This window comes from Pezoporus flaviventris, unplaced genomic scaffold, assembly GCF_033815535.1.
Source record: "Pezoporus flaviventris isolate CSIRO_AGI_PZ_B2104156 unplaced genomic scaffold, CSIRO_AGI_Pfla_v1 ptg000013l, whole genome shotgun sequence".
Taxonomy (NCBI): Eukaryota; Metazoa; Chordata; class Aves; order Psittaciformes; family Psittacidae; genus Pezoporus; species Pezoporus flaviventris.
Window position 1 is genome coordinate 24,510,239 of NW_026892561.1, and position 14,974 is coordinate 24,525,212.

The 14,974-nt window shown below is 43.4% G+C and overlaps 1 protein-coding gene across 3 annotated transcripts in view; it reads left to right on the forward strand.

The window, feature by feature from the left end:
- The window catches only part of DIS3L2 (DIS3 like 3'-5' exoribonuclease 2), a 197,599-nt gene that overhangs the window by 78,313 nt on the left and 104,312 nt on the right, over window positions 1-14,974 (forward strand). For all 3 annotated transcript variants that reach the window (XM_061452258.1, XM_061452259.1, XM_061452261.1), the window contains one exon: window positions 5,394-5,567. In XM_061452258.1, the coding sequence (XP_061308242.1) occupies window positions 5,394-5,567 (174 nt within the window). The remainder of the gene's footprint in view (window positions 1-5,393; window positions 5,568-14,974) is intronic.

The following is a 14,974-nucleotide window of genomic DNA, read 5'->3' on the forward strand; positions in this document are numbered from 1 at the left end:
AGCAAGTTTCATGTGTACTCTTTGAAAGCCACATGAACCATTAAGTCACTCAGTTATTTCCTAGCTAAACTCTAGTGCATGAACTGAAGTGGACTCCCTTTGAGCCCCACTTAACTAGGGGCTGGCTCTGCTGTGAACTTCACTGTGACTAAGTTTCTTACTGGCAGAGATTTTCTTTGTCTTCTTTGAATCCAGTGGAGAAAAGACTGGAGGGCGATTGTACTGTTTGTCTTCTTGTCATAAACAACCCCCCTTTTCAGCAGAAATGGGAGAAATTAAGAGGATGGGATAATGTCTTTTTTCATTGGCTAACATGTGTGTCTTTAATCTGTGCTTCTGACAACATTGTATATTCTGGTCTGGGTGTTTTGGTAGTTTCCAAGAAGTAAAGGGTGTTGTCAGGAAAGAAAATGGCCACGATTGTCTTCATACATAACTGTTTCCTCTGGTAGTTTGTTGCACTTCCATAAGTGCCTTGTGGAGATAGGAAGCGTAAAGCCTTGGTGACCCATTTTGTTTTTATAACTACATGCCTGTTTAAACACTGAAAGACAAGGGAACCTCTTGAAGGTCCCCAAAATTCCTGTTTGCTTTTGGGCTGGTTTCTAAGCTTGTTTCTAAGCTGTGTTGCTAGCTATGGCCCACCTGAAGGAGAGATGAGCAGGTGATGTGCACCTTATTGCATGGTTGATTTTTTTTGAACTTCCGTGTGCACCCCTAGTTCTGTCTGTAGACTTCATGATACCCCTTTGACAGCACCACCATGGTTTTGAAGGTGCCTGGACTAAAGAACCTGTAGGTCATCACTGTTCATTGTTTAAGTCTGTTGGAACTCCGACAAGGGAACATCCTTCCATTTACATCCAGTCATTTCCCCTGAATGCCTTGTATGTTTCTAGGTACTCTCCATCCTGCAACTGAATTCCCACAGGCATGTTATGCACCTTCCTTGTATTTCCTTTTCCATTGGGAAGTTCAGTGCCAGGTTTCCAAACACATTTAGTCTGATCACATAGTCTGTCTTCCAGCGACTGGTGTGGGTGGAGCAGTGGGATGCCATGGTTTGGCAGGGACACTGGCCACCCAGGGTGGTCATCTGCACAGGGACAACCTGACAGTCCCTGGAGGTCCTTTTGGGGAGGGGGGTGCGTTTCTGTGTCGTGATTGCCACCTGGTGGTCAGCAGTGAGACACTGTCCCCTCTGAAGGCCTCCCTGTTACCCCAACCGTGCTGGGGAGAAGCAGGTAGGAACTAATGGCTGCATGTCCCGCTGGCAATGCCCTGAGTGTGTGCCGCTGTATTCTCTACTGCATGTGAAGTGAAGTTACTGTGGCAGTGAAATGGCAATTAACTGTACCTGCTTTAGGCAGCAGATAAATAGCTTCAAAATATTCCCCTTTTCCAGATAAATTGTATGAGTACTGCCATGTACAGTTATTGTCTGGGGACCTCATTTCAGTGATGGAGTCCAGGGCTGTTTGGAGCATCAGTCCAGATATCTCTGTGCTTTTGGATATGGTAAAGATGGAATCTCTTTGGCTCCATGCATGATGATGGATGAGACAATTAAAAAAAAAAAAGTAATAGTTAAATGTCAAAGCAGTGACTCCATCTGTTTTGCATGGGGCTTGTGGCTGTTCTAACTCAGGGCCTTAGATGTTGGTCTATTGAGGTGACAAGATTTGTCACAGCATTTGCAATAAAATTAAATGTTACAGGATGTTTCTGTACTTGATCCTCTTTCCAAAACCATCAAAGTGTCTTGAATTCCTTTAATCTCTGGAATTTTATTCTGGGCTTTTTTTTCATTCACAAATGTGTTTGGGATGAGGGGGAATGACCAGGTGTACCTTAGGAGCTCAGTGTAATGCTCGAGAAAAGGTCTGATCCCTGAGCAGTGCACTATGTTGAAAAACATGTTTTTGCAGGCTGTCTCTCAGTGAAGCATGTTCCCTCAATCTAACCAGTCTTGAAGTGTGGGATGGCCCCATCTGCATGAGGAGCACCATGCTGCTTCTGTGCTCCAATGGCATGTAGCTGAAGGAAGGCAGCTCTGTGGTGTGGAGTTAGGCTGGACTGTGCTCTTGGGTGCCGGGGGTTCCCGTGACACAGCTCTCTGTCTGTGGTGTTCAGCCCTGTAGCCATCTCCAGTGGGACCTTTGGGCTCTATTAAGCCTGTGCCTGGGGGCCCTTGGCCCTGAGAGCAGCCATGTGGCCTTGCTTGCTCCCCCCCACCCGCTCTTGCACAGGCTTCCTCTAGCAGTGGTGGTGTATTGATGTGTAGGATGTCCTGATGCTGGAAGAAACCTTCCATGTAGGATGACTGTGGACAAGTCTGCTCCAGCAGAGACTGAATAAGGTTGTTAAGTCCCTGTGGAAGTTATTCACTCCCATCTGGGAGCCTGCCCAGCTTTCTAGAGGAAACAAGGCTTATGTAATTACGCTTTTGTCTTTTTGGAGAGTTCTTATCATGTAACCTTTGAACAGGTTGGCCAGTTTCATCTGGGTTGGGGAAATGGAGAGAGCTCAAATATTTGTAGAAATGAGTGGCTGAATAGATGGATCAGTGTCATCGTGAAGGGGAGGTGGCAGCATGAGTGTGGCTCTGCCCCAGGTGTACATGTATGGGAGGGCAAGCTCCAGTGGGCTGGCAGCTTGGGGCAGTTCATTTTGCTTGCATCTAAGACTTACTGGAGAACTACCCTGTGCTGCCCAATGCTCCAACCATCACACATTCCTGTTGGTGCCTGCTACTACCATGTCTGACATCAGTTCAAGGGTATTCAAGGTAATGCTTCCCCATCACTGCCACAGAAAAGAAGTGTTTACGTCTGTAACCTTTGTAATTTTTTTGCCTTTTAACATTTAAAAAAACAGATCCACACGCAAGCCTGTGGTGTCAGACACTGTAACTCCCTGGGAGTGAACGTCCGACTGCTGCTGGGCCCTGTGCCTGTTGTTGTTCATAAGCCTCTTAAACTATTCTTGCTACCCTTGGTGGCCGCAGAGCCCCATGAGTGATTTTACAGCCTGGCTGTTACTTCAGGGCCATTGGTGATCCTATATGCGTTACCTTTGATCACATGCTGTCCTGTCAGATTTTGCTCTGATGCAAGTCATCATGCCTGCATGGCCCCAATTAGAGTCAGTTGTACAGTTTTTATTTCAAGGCACTTGGGAAATGTTCCCTGGAACACTGTAAATCAAATGTTAATTACTATTTAAAAAATATTAGTCCTATATCAAACCTCTGGGTAAACCCCTTTTGATTTGTAATCTAATTTCGGTAAACGGATCAAGAGGACATGGGTTTCAAGACTGAGCTGGAAAGCACTGGCATTCAGAGGTGCTTTCCATGACTTGTCGTGCAGACATCCAGCTGCCCTCCTGGTGCACTTCCCAGCTCTGCCCTTCCAACAGAAGGAGCACCTTCAAGCCCTTACCATTTCTTTTTGGCAGGGCAACTTGTTCTCTCTTTTCCTCTTGTATTTTTTTTAATCCATCCTCAGTGATGCTGGTGGGTCTGCAGACTTGTGGACTTATCCTTGCTCAGTCTCCAAGCTCTGCACTAGACATTGGAAATTAAGTGGTGATTTCTTTGGTTTATTGTTGCTGCTGAGAGAGAAGGAGATAAAACTGGTGCTTCATTTATTTACATTAAAATAAGAATCAGACAGGGACCCAGCTGCAGTAACAGAGAACTCAGCCTTGGTGCCAAACATGCACGTATTTCTGCCATGCAGTTTGTACGTAAAGTTGAAACAATGGAGAGAAATATCTTTTATCCTTGTTTTCATTTTTATTTTAAAGCTAGGCAATGTGAACTCTACAATTTACCACACCACAAAGCGCGCAATCCTTTCCAGCATATTACACAATGTGACAGGTTTATTACACAGCCCTTCCCTTTGTGAAGAGAGCAAGCTTTGCTCCCATAAAGATGGGCTTGCTTGTGCTGCTTGGATGGGATTTGTTCTATGGGTTTATGGCGCATTTGAAGCCCCGAGAGTATCTTCCATGTCCAAATGACAAGTGCACTGTTTTGGCCCCAGTTTAGGAAAGTAATTAGTGCCTGTTCTCACTCATTGGAATTAAAGCAGAAAGATCAATATAATGATTGTGTATTTTATGCAGTGGAAAAACACTTATTAGAGTGGCTGGTTTTGCACTGTGTTATTACCCCTCTCTTTTGTGTCATATTTTGATGGATTTGCCTTAATTTCAGTTGTAATTTTCTTGGGTCATGAGCATTATCTCTATTGGCTGTAATGTGCTATTCACTCTAATGGCAGTATATTAAAAATTAAAAAATCATTTATCTCTGCGTACTGCAGAGCAATGTGGGGCTGAGAAGGGGGACAAGGGGAGCCATCATGGACATAGGTTCTCAAGTGGTATTTGTAACCAGCTGGGGAGGGAACAAATGTCCCATTCCTTTGGAGTCCCAGTCTGCACGCTGTGTCCAGAGCCAAATGCTTGTTTAACACGAGAGCTCACAGCCAGATGCATACTGGGGTTTGTACTGCAGCAGCTGGAAACTTTCTCTAAGCATAATAGAGCAGCAACCTCATCCACACATGTGCAGAATACTTCATCAAAGACTATTAGCATGTGAGGGACAGTTTCCTGTGTCTGTGACTTGCTTCTAGATTGTGGGCTCCTCTCCAGTTAGCTCCTGGTTCAGAGGCTTCTACGTAGCTAGGAGAGGAGGGACAAACTACTGGGAATATTCAGGTCCTGGAAAGAGCATGGAAAGAGTTGGAAAGATGATCTGTGGGCATGTCTGTGTGTGCTACTTCTGTAAGGAAGGCAGTAAGGTTCTTTGCACCTCTGTCTTCATAGGGCATTATTTTGCCCAGGCAGGGATCCAAAGTGCATCCTTTGAGATGGAGAACAGTGTGCTGATCTCCCTGGGAGCTGTCTTCTGCAGAGCTGTCTGGGATCTGCTGGGAATCTGTTCTCCATTTTGGGTAGTAGGAGTGAGTCACCTTTTTCAGTGGTGAGGAAAGGAAGGAGGATCTCGAGGGAACCAGCCATGTGTAAAGCAGGAGCTGCCAGTGGGTTGGGCTATGCTTATTTATCCTTGTTGGATGTATTTTTTTCTAAAATTTGATACTTTCTTACCTCTGCAAAAACATAATAATATGAAACATCTAGTTAAAATGAGATGCATGAAACAGCCCAGAGTACTGTCTGTCTAGCGTTGTGCATCTCCAGCAGATGTAAGTCATGGTATAGTCTGAATTCCTGCCGAGTCCTCTGCCAAAACTGAGGGAGAAGTGAATGGGTGAAAGAGTATGTTTGAGGACTCAGCAGCCTTTCTCAGGAGACAGCAGTAACTTGACAGTAGTAATTATACACTTAAGAAAACATCCCTATTTTTCTCTCTGCAGGCAATTGGCCAAAAGTCTTGGTCAGGCCGGGGAGATTGAGCCAGAAACGGAAGGGATCCTGATGGAGTATGGTGTGGATTTCTCTGACTTTCCCTCTGAAGCCCTGGAGTGTCTTCCTCAGAACCTGCCCTGGGTTATCTCACCAGGAGAGCTAGCCAAAAGAAGAGATTTAAGGTAACAACAAAAAGTGTGGTCTGACACTCTTTCTTGGGTTGGTACAGAGTTGTGCTATTTTGTTTTGCATTCATCACACTTTGAAGGGGCACTGACTTCATTATGTGCACCATATTACATGTTACCTGTGCCTGCATGGAAAGGAACAGCTTTTGAAAGTGTCTGCAAACTCGTTATTTGGAGAAGTATTTTGTAAGGCAAAGAGGCTTTTTCTCAAAAGAGCTATTGAAAACCGAAAATTTGGTGTTTGGCACCTAATCTGAAAGCTTTATGTTTTTGTCTGGAATGTATTACGATTTTAGTGGTAGTTTTATAGCAGAGATTTTCTGAATGCCTGGCAGATCAAATGATCTTGGGCATTGTTACTTTGAAACTTAAGCACAGGTAGAGACTGTCCTGTGTTTTCCTGTCTAGTCTCAATGTTTTCCTGTTCTGAAGGACTGGTGTTGTGTGGAGTTTATGACAGCTCTTAATCAGGTTAGCAGCTGGCAAATGCAGTCCCTCCCTGGCAAATCTGTGCTGTCCCCCTCCTCACATTAGCCATCCCTGCAACTTAGCGGTGCTCCTGCCAGCTTTTGGGAACTCCATAGTCTGTTGGGTGATGGACACTCTGTCGTTGCCGGACTACTCAAAACTAGTGGACTTGCTACACTTCAGAAAGTCATGTTTCTGATATGTCTTTACCAGAAAAGATATAAAGACAAAATTAAATAATTTGTTTACAACCTCACTTTACAATAAAGGAAGGTGCAAGAAAGCAAAACAATAAATTATTAATATGGTAATGTTGTGTTCAACTTCCACCTTTGCTTGTGCTAGAGCATCCTGTCTCAGTTGGAAGATTCGTTGCTTTCCTGGATATTGCTGTGTTGAAACAGACCTATGAGCCTGACTCTTCAAGACACTGCACTGGTACAAGCACCTAATCCTGCACTGTAGCCTGCAACTTCCTTACTGCTTCAGCTTCACTGGATTTCGTTCCCTTACAATGGAATAATTCAGGGAGGCTCACAATCCTGATTGACTAGTGGTAACATTCAGATGCCAGATCCAAACTGTAGGCTTCAACTAGCTTAAAAAAAAAATTAAAAATTCTAAAGATCCTGAATGCTGCAGTTCAGAAATCACTGGAAAGTGCTTATTTTTATAGTCTTGACTACATTTCAGTAGCATTCTCTGTTTCTTCTGACACAAGTTCTTTCAAGCAGATAAAGAGCTTGACCTGTCTCCAGTCAGACAATCAGTTTTGGAAACAAATTCCAAGTGCATTTCTTGTTTTATTGCTGAATTATTACACTGGGACTTATCAAGGTGATAACACTTTTTCAGTTAAGCTATTTAAATCCTTCTCTGCCCCTTCCTGACCACTGTGCACACTACAAAGTAGATTTCATTTTGATCCTCTCAAATATAAACATTTAACAGTCAGTTTTTAAGACAATTATTTGGGCTTAATATACTAATCCTTTTAATGTCAACTGCCACATGGCTAACTAGTTTGTGGTCTAAACACATATGGAGATAGCATGAGACTTCTAGTTATGGAAAGTAAAATACAGATGAGTCTTCTTTTCTGTTTCCTAACAGTGAGAGGTTTGTCTACCCAGAAAAAGATGACTTTTATTAATACAGATAGTGTGACTCATAGATGAGTGGAGTCCTGCAGTTGGAGGCCTGGCTGCCATCTCTCCTGGTCTTACCCATCAGACTTTGAGAGTCACATGTCCCAGGGTAGCTCAGCTTTATTTTGATATTAAGTAATAGTTTTCATATAGTTGGCAATAAGTATGTTGTGGTCTGCAGTGTTGTACAAATACCTGGTACACACTGGCCCAGCCTGGCATCTGAAGGAAGACATCTGAACCTGAGTATCTGGTCTGGTTGCACATGGGACTTGTGTCTTGTTTTTCCAGGGGAACTTGTGCTGTGTTCAGTGACACCTGCCTCTGTGAGTGCCTGTCTTTGCTGTACTTTGTGCATGTTGATCCCTCAGGCTCCCCAGAGAGCCCTGTAGTCTCAGAGTACACTAAGGTAAATTACAGTGAAATAAAAACTCACCTTTTCTCCTGAAATTGCTATGTTAGCACTTCTAAACAGCTCATCCTAATTCAGTTTACACATTGCCCACCTGTCAAACACATACTAAGAGTCTGGCTTACAATATTTTCATCTCTAGTAAATCCTCTCTAGTTCTGTTAGCACAGTGCTCTAAATTTTATAGTGTCACACATTAGCTTTTGAGATTTGGAGCCAAGACCTAAGCAAAGTCTTGGGTTTTGGGGCATTTCCTCTGAGATAACTTTTCCTTGTTTCCTTTCATCATGGTAAATGACCCTGTCCTCCTCTGTGTTCTGCTAACTAGTGTCCCGAGTGTGGTCAGGTCTGTTTGTGTATATAGCATGGAGGCAGAGGTTCTACACTGGAGGCGTTTGTTGAATGTGGTTTTAGATGAAAGTGAGACAATCTTTCACCAAGCTGCTGAGGCTGGGCAAGAGGAGGGAAAGATACTTTGTCCATGCCATCTTGTAAATAATGTTCCTTGATCTTCCTGAGAGTCTTTCGGTTTTGCAGGAAGCCTGTTCTTGCCATGCATAGTCTGTTTGGATAGCAACTGTGATCTCACCTATGGAGCCTCTGCGAATTGCTTTCAAGACATCTTTTTTTTCCTCATTTCTCCAGTAATGGCTCACAAGAAAAGGTTTACATAATATTTTAATATTACTTAGGGCAGAAAAGATCCAAACCTCGTGGATAGCTTTGAAATCTTTTAGCTGATACTAGTCTCTGCACTGCCACTGAGCACAGTTTTGCCATGGACACCTGCTTTTTAGCTCCCTGGGTTTATCTGTTTGTAAAATTAGGCAAGTATTTTCGTGGGTACTCCCAGCTTATTTGTTTGTAAAGAGCACCAGAAACTTTTAATGAAAAGCACTAGGCAAGTATTAGGTGTTGGCATTGCATACTGCAGTTGTATTTTATAGAGTGTATGAAATTTCATAAGGTATCAGAATAGTGTGGTTAAGGAAACTTCCCTTCCTGAGACTTTAAATGTGATAATACAGATAGGACCAGAGTTCTCATTTTATTATTCAGGTTGACTGGAATTGGTATTTTTTCATTAGAAGTTTAAAAAGTGTTTGGTTTCTGCTTTTAGAGAAACACTGCAGCATTAGTGTCATAGAGACAAATTTTGATGGGTGCAAAGTTTCAACTGTTTTCTGGTCTTTTCCAGTATTTCAATATGTAATTTTCATTTCCTTGTTTGCTTTGCACTTATTATTTCAATGGTGTGGGACAAAATATAGCCCTTGAGCAGAAGAGGGATCAGGGCAAAGAAGGAAATGTAAATTTTGGAGGTAGGTGCAGGAGACATGGGCTGGAAGAGGAGGCAATTTGAAGAGGTGTAGCCAGGAATCTAAGAAACCCAAAAGCTATTTCTAAGACTCATTGCAAATGTTTCTAATTTCATTCATATCTTTTTGTTTCCTTTACTGCTTAACTGGGACAAGAAACTAAAGCCAGGAAAGTCCGATTATAGTGGGAAACAAAAACCTAAATATTGGAGAGAGAAAAAAGGATGTTCTTTGCAAAGCAGTTCTGCCTTTTGCTTGTCTCCCATTGTTGGTGTTACTGTGGAAAATGTATAACATCACTCTTTTGGAAAGCACTAGAACCTGTTCAAGCAGAGATGGTTTATACAGTCTAACATGGAAGAACTTGAGGATATCTATTTCTTTACCATTTTTACTAATAATAAGTGAGCCTGTTGACCTCCGCTGGACTATTACAAATGTGAAACTTGGCACTCAAAATTGCTTGCTCTAAATTTTCCAGTTGCTTTCTCTTTTTCCATTTGATGTCATCCTGCCAACTAGTTATTTTATTATTATAAACAGGACATTGTATTCACTTTTAAGAAGAAATATGAAGCTGAAGGTAAAATTACAAACTGCAGTTCCTCAGCTGGCAAAATACAAAACAATGAGCTAAAAATACTGAGCAGAGAAAGGGTGCTGCAGCAAGAAACTCCGAAATGTCTACAAGATGGATGTGGTCTGAGGAGCAGAAACTGACTGACTTCAGCTTAGCAGCCCTGAACTCCTGAGAATCACCAAATAGTTTGGGTTGCAAGGCTCCTCTGGATCCCCTTGCTCAAAGCAGGGTCAACTAGAGCAGGCTGCTGAGGTCTGTGTCCATTTGGGGTTTGGATAGCTCCAAAGACGGGGGATTCCACAACCCTTCTTAGGAATGCCTGCTGGGGTTCAGTTACCCTTACAATAGAAACATGGGTGGTTTTTACCTTTAAATGGATTCTCCTGTTGATGGATACAACTGAGAAGAGTCTGGCTCTGTCTTCTTTACTCCCTGTCATAAGGTATATTTTCACATTGGTAAGATCTGTCTGCATGAGCCTTCTGTTCTTGAAACTGCTCTGCCACAGCTCTCTCTGCCTCTCCTGTAGGTTGGATGCTCCAATTCCTTATCATAATTGAGGCCCTTCAGCAGCCTTGCACCAGTATGTTGATGTCTTCCTGCTACTAGGCAGCCCAGAACGGGATGCAGGACTCCAGCTGTGGTCTCACCAGTGCCAAGTAAAGGGGAATGATTGAAGTACCGCATTTCTTGACCTGCTGGCAACACTCTTCCTAATGCAGCCCAGGAGGCTGTTGACCACCTTTGCTACAATGGCATGTTGTTGGTTCATGTTCAACTTGTCCAGCTGCTTTCCAGCTAGCTGGTCTCCAGGCTGTACTGGTGCATGGGGAATTCCTCTCCATATGCAGGACTTTGCTTTTCCCTTTGAGCTTCATGGGATTCCCATCAGCCCATTTCTCTGCTGAAGGCCCTCTGAATGGCAGCATAACTGTTCAATGATCCCATGAGGCTAAAAGGCCTGGAGGTCATCAGATCGGCAGACAGTGAGGATTCACTGCGTTGGCAGGAGACAATTAATGCTCACTTGCTTCCATTGCAGGGCAGAGTTAATGCACTTTGTTCTTGCGGGCAAAAAGCTCTAATTGCATCTTGGTATTTCAGCGTGTGACCTCAATTGCAGCTGACCTAAAGCTATCCAAGTTGTTGAAGGCTAAATTGTAATTTTGGCTGCCCATTCAAAAATGTAGCATCCTTCCTTTGGTTGATAATGGAGAAAGAGTGGAGGTGCTGTGTCTTTGTGTCCACTGTGGAGGTAAGCTCTGTAGCACTGTCTGTGAGTGGAAAGCACTGGCAGCAGGACAGTACCTGCACTGCAGTTCTGCCCACTATTCAGCTGTAACTTTCTTGAGTAAAGATTTGACAGCATGCTCTTTGCTGTAGATGCCTAAGGGCATTATTGGCTGATAAAATTAGAGGTGATGGTAAAAATGGCAACTTTGAGCTGTGCAAGGGGTGTTGGAGGAAAGCAGTTAGCCTCTGAAACAGATGTCTTTTCAAGGCAGGTGGACAACTTCTGTTAGAAATGAGTGCAAGTCAGATAAAACATCATTAAATAGCTTGTTTCCTGGAGATTTTCCACTACAAAAAGCTGGTGTTAAGTAGAGCAAGACTTACTCAGCTATAATAGGAGATGTGAAAATGCTCTGGTTTCTGATGGAAACTGAGAAATGACTTATTTAGCAAATGTATAAGCAACATTGCTACAGACCTGACTGTTGTCTTGGCATGGAGCGGAGACACAAACAGAGCCAGATTATGATCTCTGCTCTCTCACTGAGCTGTTCTGTGACTAATTAAATGTTCTCTGGAGGGAGATACAAGGCCTACAAAGGATTACTCAGTGGTGTTTAAGGATATCAGATCAAGTCCCTCTCTAACAGAATTGGTTCCAGAAGATGCTGATGGTGGCTGTATCTGCTCTGGGTCCTTCTGCTGTCCAGACAGTCTGGGGAATGGTACTCTTCTTGGTGAGGAGAATTTTGCGTTAGCTCCATCCTCACCCATTAGCTGAGTAAGTAAAATTCTGAATAAATATGGTGCTGCTGTCAAAGTGATGTGTTTCAGCTCCTTGCTTCTGGTTGGCTTCTTTGGGTCCTCCTCTCTGTTTTCATAACATTTTCTACTACACTATAGCTACAGCAGTTGTGGTGACATTTGTACAAAATGATGCATGGTCTTTGCTCTCAGATGCTGTTGTTACCAGTGGCTGGTGTACATAGACACGCTGGCAACTTCACTGATGTTTTTCCTTACAGGAAGGTACGTGTGGTCATTGGAAGTGCAGCTTCAAGTGGAATTGCTAGTGTGTAGTTGGACAGGATTATTGCGTTCAGTTCTTGTAGGCTTGCTTAGTTAAGAATCTCTTTAGTTGTGGAAAACAGTAATAACTTTTGTGACTAGTTTGTTTTACATACAGTCTTTTTCCTGTCTGGCTGCCTGTTTTAGGAGAAAAATAACAGAGGGAGATGAAGATAAAATCTTAAATCAGTTTGAGAACAAGTCCATTTCTTACTGGATCCTACTAGATCACAAGGTGGGCTTTTGATGAGCAGAAGGAAGTGCCTGATCATCTCATGTTTATGTATGTTAAGCGGGCCCAGTTCAGGTGTGCCGAATACTGCCTCTTGCCTTAATATCACAGCACTTTGCTGGTGCTCCTTTCTTGCTAGAGAGGCATGGTGGTATATGGGAGATGAAGGATCCAAGTCATGGTATCAACCCAGATATCTGTCTCTGATACTGTAGATGAAGAAACCTAGAGCTTCTTCAGTAGGTGCAATGGGCTGACCCTGGCTAGTCACCAGTGCCCACCAAAGACACTCTTATCACTCTCATCCTCAGCTGGGCAGGGGATAGAAAATATAACAAAAGGCCCATGGGTCAGGATAAGGCCAGGGGAGATCACTCAGCAATTACTCTCGTAGGCAAAACAGACTCAACTTGGGCAAATTAGTTTATTACCAATCAAATCAGAGTAGGATAATGAGAAATAAAGTCTTAAATGCAAATCTTAAATACACCTTCTACCCATCCCTTCCTTCTTCCCAGGCTCAACTTTACCCCTGATTTTCTCTACCTCCTACCCTCCAGCGGCACATGGGGACAGGAATGATGGTTGCAGTCAGTTCACCACATGTTGTCTCTGCTGCTCCTTCCTCCTCAGGGTTGTACTCATCACACTCTTCCCCTGCTCAGAGGGGGGTCTCTCCCATGGCAGACAGTTCTTCACAGGCTTCTCCAGTGAGTCCTTCCCACAGGCTGCAGTTCTTTACAAACTGCTCCAGCATGTGTCCTTCAGGAACAGACTGCTCCAGTGTGGGTCCCCTATGAGGTCACAAGTCCTGCAGCAAACCTGCTTCAGTGTGGGCTCAGTGGGGCCACAGGTCATGTCGGGAGCTTGCTCCAGCATGGGATTCCCACAGGGTCACAGCCTCCTTTGGGCATCCCCCTGCTCCACTGTGGTGTCCTCCATGGGGCAGCCCACCTCACTGTGGTCTGCACTATGAGCTGCAGGGGAATCTCTGCCCTAGTGCTTGGAGCACCTCCTGCTGTCCTGCACTGACCTTAGTGTCTGCAGGGCTGTTTCTTTTATATATTGTCACTCTTCCCTCTAGCTGCAATTGCTCCTGCACAGGAATATCCCACCCTTCTTAAAGATTTTATCCCAGAGGTGCTACCACTGTCACTGGCTCGACCTTGGCTAGCAGTGGGTCTGTCTTGGAGCCAACTGGCAATTTCTCAGCACTACCCCTGTAGTGTGTTGTCCTGTCCTCACCCCCCCAAACCTTGCCACACAAATCCAGTACTGTAGGTAATGCAGTATATCCCCACTGAGGAATTTCAGGGCTGATCACTGATCACTAGGTCAGGCTGGTTGTTGCAAGGAGCAACATTTTCCTTGTGGCTTCAGTCTGATGAAATGGTCTGAAGCATGCTCTGACCCTGTCCATCTGCCCTGATGGTTTTTGATGATTGGATCTTTGTTCCCAGGTTATTCTCAGATCCTCACTCTCTAAAAACAAAAAAACCCCGCCATAATATAGATGGCACACATGCAGGTGTATGAGGCAGGGTTGTACTGGAGGTATTGGATTAGAAGTGGGGTGGTCTGGAAAAAACTAATACAAATAATTCTGAGAGGTGAGGGATTGATTTACAAGGAAGGATTAACTGTTCAATATGAATCTGCCAACACTGAAACTAGAAGTTTGTGAAAGGTAGTAGGTGATAGTTAAAATATGTGGACCAAAACAAAAAAAAAATGAGAATCATCTAAGGTTGTGGGAGGATAGAAGGGGGCGTTATGAGGACAAATAAGGTAAAAGGAGGAAACCTTCCTGTCCAACCTAAATAGACTGTAACTTAGACTAAAGTAAGTACTGGAAACTCCATCACTAAAGATGCTTAATACTATACTGGAGAAAGTCCTTGTGAATGTATTTTCATGAGTAGTCTGGCTTTGACCTATGCAGATTGGATGACCTAATGTCTCTTCCATTTCTAGCTTTGTGCATCTATGATTGAAGTAGTTTATACAATGCAAGCACATTTTCAATTACACTCCACCTTTTAGTGTGGGATGGTGGTGCAGAGACCTTGTTATGTTTGTGGCACAATTCCAGCATGACTTGTAGGAAATACTGCTGGTACTTGGTCTCTCAGGGAGTTTGATCTTGTTTTTATATATGTTAGCTTTTCAAGCCATTTAGGTATGTTACAAGACTGCAGTGCTCTCTCCCCCCCCCCCCCCCTTATTCTTACTCAGAGGTCATAAACATATAGAGGGAATAATTGATTCTGGTTCGGCAACCCAGTGAGCAGTCCGTGGTGAAAATGTAAATGTTTTTTTGTTGTAGATGTGTAATACATCAGGAGTCATTGTAAGATGTTCTCTTGGACCAAGGTCTGTTTTCTGAACCAGAACAGGACATTAGCTAAAACATAAACACAGAGAAATTAAAGAGAACAGTACTGGCTTGATGTAGAAAGTTGGGTTTTCAACGCACACTGGATTTTTGTGGAGCTTAAAACAATCAGTGTTTGGAAGGGGCAGTTTTCGCTTCAAGGTATTTTATAATTTTGGTTCATTTTGAAGTTCAGGCACCATGAAAAAGGAGATTTCTGGTGTGTCAAGTATCTTTGTTAGCATGTTACAGGGCATTTGGAGTGCCCTTAAGAGATTTGTCAGGGTACTTCTATTGCAGGCGTATTTTAAAAGTATATTCCTTTTAAGAATCTGTTTTGGAAGCAGCCACTCTGGGTTTTTAACTAAAACCTGCCAGCGTCAAGTGTGACAAATGTGGTAGACACTACATGTAACAGATGTCTCTAGGGGTGGGATGTTGAAGTCTCAAAAATGTTCAGGCACTGATTGTTCTCTGAAATTTCTCTCACAGAAAGAGTACTTCATCCCTATTTGAGTCATGAACATCAGTGAAATTGGTCCCGTGCTTACTGGCACTTTATAATAA